The sequence below is a fragment of the Rhagoletis pomonella genome, unplaced genomic scaffold (genome assembly GCF_013731165.1).
Source record: "Rhagoletis pomonella isolate Grant_MI unplaced genomic scaffold, Rhpom_1.0 Rhpom_scaffold_00005, whole genome shotgun sequence".
NCBI classification, from domain to species: Eukaryota; Metazoa; Arthropoda; class Insecta; order Diptera; family Tephritidae; genus Rhagoletis; species Rhagoletis pomonella.
In genome coordinates, this window is record NW_023458559.1 from 49,240,305 (window position 1) to 49,244,599 (window position 4,295).

At 35.4% G+C, this 4,295-nt stretch overlaps 3 protein-coding genes across 6 annotated transcripts in view; 2 read left to right on the forward strand and 1 right to left on the reverse strand.

Moving 5' to 3' along the window:
• Positions 1-858, forward strand: part of LOC118739099 (pre-mRNA-processing factor 6) — a 4,175-nt gene extending 3,317 nt beyond the window's left edge. Inside the window, exons 6-7 of one of the 2 annotated variants that reach the window (XM_036470234.1) lie at positions 24-478; positions 555-858. In XM_036470234.1, the coding sequence (XP_036326127.1) occupies positions 24-478; positions 555-779 (680 nt within the window). In that variant the 3' untranslated portion in view covers positions 780-858. Of the gene's footprint in view, positions 1-2; positions 479-554 lie in introns of both variants that reach the window. The other variant, XM_036470233.1, reaches the window with a different exon arrangement.
• LOC118739100 (protein naked cuticle-like) overlaps positions 1-4,295 on the forward strand; it is a 287,508-nt gene that overhangs the window by 261,657 nt on the left and 21,556 nt on the right. The window lies entirely within an intron of this gene.
• Positions 869-1,930, reverse strand: LOC118739102. The gene is made up of 2 exons (XM_036470239.1): positions 1,356-1,930; positions 869-1,284 (listed from the first exon to the last, which is right to left on the reverse strand). Exons 1-2 carry the CDS (start codon positions 1,812-1,814, stop codon positions 907-909), a joined length of 837 nt encoding a protein of 278 aa, XP_036326132.1. The 5' UTR covers positions 1,815-1,930; the 3' UTR covers positions 869-906.

A 4,295-nucleotide genomic window follows, 5' to 3' on the forward strand; every position in this document is an offset into this window, starting at 1 on the left:
TCCTAAACTATGGATGATGAAAGGACAAATCGAAGAACAAAAAAATCGTTTGGATGAAGCGGCCGAGACCTACACTCAAGGTATTAAAAAGTGTCCAACATCTATACCGTTGTGGGCTCTTTCTGCTAAGCTTGAAGAACGCAAGGGCACGCTTACAAAGGCGCGTTCTATACTAGAGCGTGGACGCTTGCGGAATCCGAAGACTGCAATGCTATGGTTGGAAGCGATACGCATAGAATTGCGCGCTGGCTTAAAAGAAATTGCCAGCACAATGATGGCGCGTGCATTGCAGGAGTGCCCTAATTCAGGTGAGCTATGGGCAGAGGCGATCCACATGGAATCGAAGCCGCAGCGCAAAACGAAGTCAGTTGATGCGCTCAAGAAATGTGAACACGATCCGCATGTGCTGCTGGCTGTTTCAAAGTTGTTCTGGTCAGAACATAAATTCACGAAATGTCGCGACTGGTTCAATCGTACGGTAAGTGTTGGTGGAAATAATAGTAAATCCTTTTTTTATTTTTTAATAAAAATAAACTTTTTTAAATTGTTGATAGGTTAAAATCGATCCCGACCTAGGCGATGCTTGGGCATATTTTTACAAATTCGAGATGCTGCATGGTACGGAAGAGCAACAGAAAGAAGTCTTAGAGCGTTGTGTAACAGCTGAGCCGAAGCATGGCGAGGCCTGGTGCAGAGTGAGCAAACATATTAAAAATTGGTGCTTCAAGACACCAGAAATATTGAATGGCGTGGTTAAGCAATTATCAATACCAGTATAAATTTTAATTTAAGAACTTGAAACTTTTAGAATTTATTCGTTAAATCCATACGATGAAATTAAAAAGTGTATTCACAAATGCAAAAGTAATACAAAAAATAATTGGTATACAATTAATGCATTGAATATTAAAAGCGACTAGTCACTACATCCACTATCGCCTCACGCAACGTTTTCAACTTCTTGATTTTGGCAACTAATTTTTCGGCATCCAAACAATTTTCCGGCATACGTGCAGTTTGCTCAAAATCGCGTTTTGCATCGCGTAAGCGCTTATGAATTTCCTTTGGCTCGATTAAAACACGGCCGAACAATTCAAAGTCGTTTGAGAGCGCTGCAGACAATAACGCAGCATTTTCTTTGGAGAACTGGTAATTATAGCCAGTACCCTGCCGCTCATAAGGAGCACGCAGCAATAGCGTGTGAGTCGGTGAATGTACAGGCTTATTCAAATCAAATTCTTGATTTGCATCCAACTCGCCTTCAGTTAGTGAGCATTCATTCAACTGTTGAAATAAATTGTAAGTTTTTACACAAAATGTACAATCGTGTTAACTAACATTTCGCATACACTCACCATTTGCCGCAGCTGGCGCGCTTGTTTGACCAGTATGAAATCTTTCCCTTCTTTCGGCTGGCGGTTAAAGCCTATACGCCGATTAGCTGGCATGCGTACGTAACCAGTAGAAGTCCGCTCATATTCCGGTTGCAACTTTAGCAGCTCAAACATTTGCATTTGTGTAGCGGTCAGCTCATAGTTTTGTATTTTCGGCAGCACTTTTTGCAGAAAATGCTCACGTAGCTGCTCAGTTGAATAGTCAGTGAACTTTTCAGTATTATTCCAACTCGCTGTGTGGAAATCATTCCAAGTTTCTTCACGTTCGGCAAAAAGTAACCGACTGGAGGTTGTTACATACTGGATTAAAGCCTGGTCTAGCTCCGCTGTGTTTTCACTAATGTCGATTGATGCATTTACATCTGTTACTGGCGACTGACTGCCGTGAATATCATACATTTCTACGTCCAATGGATCCATTTTTAGTAATTTTATTAAGTTGTGGAATTTTGCAAATGACTGAAGACTGCTTGCTATTTCTTTAAAAAACGCGCGCAATTTTTGACATCACAGAAAACGGAAACGACAAATAAAGCAATCGTTGCTAAGTTATTTCCCTTTTTTTGAAATTCCGTGTTCCGAGGTTGCATTTTTGGGAGCGAAAAGTCGCAAACCTATCCGGGCGGGTAATGTGTAATATTGGACAGCAGATGTCGCCCAAGCCATTAGTACATACAGCTGTGTTCAAAAAAATAATATAGTGCCAGAGCCAGAGAACGTTTAAAACAGAGAAGCAGCAATTACGAATAGCCGTGTGAATTGTCAAACACTACCAAAATCGCGAAAATAGAGAGCGGAAAATTAACAGATCTGAGCGGCAAGTTAACAGAGCTGAGCGGAGATACAATTTTGTTAATTTGTATCAATGTTAAGTATTTTGGTTTGGATTTTCTTTTTCGCGGCATTGATTTAATAAAAAAAAAGATTAAAATTCTTGGTTAAATTAATGAAAATTAATTTACTAAAACATATGCCAGGGAATGCTTTAACTCCAAAACGTAGATTTGTTATCTAATAAATATGTGAAAGCTATGCAAATATGCAAACTCATTGGTGATTTGCCGTCGGCATTTGGGTCGCAAAAATCGTTTTTTTTTTTTTTAACGATTCTTATTGTAGTTGCTGCGCTATTTTCAATGCAACAAACCCCAGTTTTCTAGGTGCCTTAGTTTTTTCCCAAACTCACTTTAAAGATGGACACATTGACAAAAACGTACAAAAGCAGCAATTGCACTTGTTAGCAAAGTGGTTTTTCTCGAAAAGTTATGTTTGAGTTTTGTGAACAGTTATTTCGAGAAAATATGCCATATGCATATAACCTAAGCAAATACCTTTTCTTAAAATCTCAGACCTTTTACTCGATTTGTTCAAATAAATTTAAGTGAAAGTTATGAAATTTTAGTTTAGCTTAGTTTTTATGCATACGGACCAATGTGTTGAATGATGATTTTTCACTGCAATACTCGTGTTACATGTAAATAATGGGGCTCATTCATGGTCAAAATAAAGTTGACACTAAAGTTAGTTACAGCTTTTTCACATCATTTTAAGTGGAATAGGTATCTGTGAAAAAGCTGCAACTAACTTCCTATTAGGCATTTTAGTACACACAGATGCGATCAACTAATTAGCAACGAAATTAAAAATGATATTGTTTGCGAATTATGTTTATTTATTTATTTTTAATAATTTCCTTTAAAACATTATTCAATCTATAACAGAAACCACAATAATAAAAGTTTAAAAGCTTGCACAAATTGCATACAAATTAATCTAACTTCAAAAAAAATTGTTATCAAGATTTCAATTTTTTTATTTTGAAATTTAGAAAATTTTCGGGTATGCGGCTTTGCAGCTCATTCAATGAAGTACACTAAAGTGCAAGTTTCTAGTCATTAAAAATTACCGTTGAATTTTTAGAATTTTTTTTGTGGAGGGTGTTCGCATTTTCTTCCATATAACACATAATCACAATTTTTTTTGTATGAAAAAAAAGCAACACCCCCACAAAAAAAATCTATAAAATCAATGGTAATTTTTAACAACTTGAAACTTGCACTTTCTTATACTATAATTGAATGGACTACAATACTGCATACCCGAAATTTTTTTAAATATTCTAATTAAAATTTTGGATGACCATTTCTTGAAGTTTGATTCGGTTTTTTGCAATTTGTGCAAGCTTTTAAACTTGTATTATTGTGGTTCTTGTTACAGATTGAATTATATTTTAAATTAAAATCATTAAAAATAAATAAACATAATTTGCAAACAATATCATATTGAATTTCGTTGCTAATTAGTTGATCGCATCTGAATGTATATATGTATGTACATACTTACATATGTACACATGTACCCAATACACATACTCCAAAATCATTTATTGATAACGTTCTTGCACATGCACATAATATTACATATATGTATGTACATACTTACTAACTTTCTTCCTATTTGGGGCTGACAAACTTTAACTTAAGAGTCGACTTTATTTCGTCTACTAATATGCCCCAATAGTTTTGGAGTCAAATGAAAATGCATTTTCTACGCATACGTATGTACATGCTCCATTAATTGATAACGTTTTTGCATGCATATATATGTATGTGCATATTACTGCCAAAAAAACTACGAACATGCATATAAATGTACATATGTACAAATCACGGCAGCATACATACATATATATGCACATAATTACACGTATACTCAAATACAACAATAACTATTTCATTCATAAACGCATTTGCATATTTCTCAAGGCCAAGTAAATTCATTCATAAAAACAACCGCAGCACATCTCCCCGCAAATTCATCACCAACAAGCGCAACTTTGTCAATCCGACACAAAAATTCTAAAATCTTAAAATGAAGAAATCTCGGCCAGCCAAGTGAAAA

Excerpts from the sequence above, each read along its gene's own strand:
- LOC118739102 (XM_036470239.1), bottom strand. The coding sequence starts at position 1,814 with ATGGATCCATTGGACGTAGAAATGTATGATATTCACGGCAGTCAGTCG. Across the intron at positions 1,285-1,355 it reads CGCGCCAGCTGCGGCAAATG|TTGAATGAATGCTCACTAAC; the intron begins GTGAGTGTATGC and ends TTATTTCAACAG.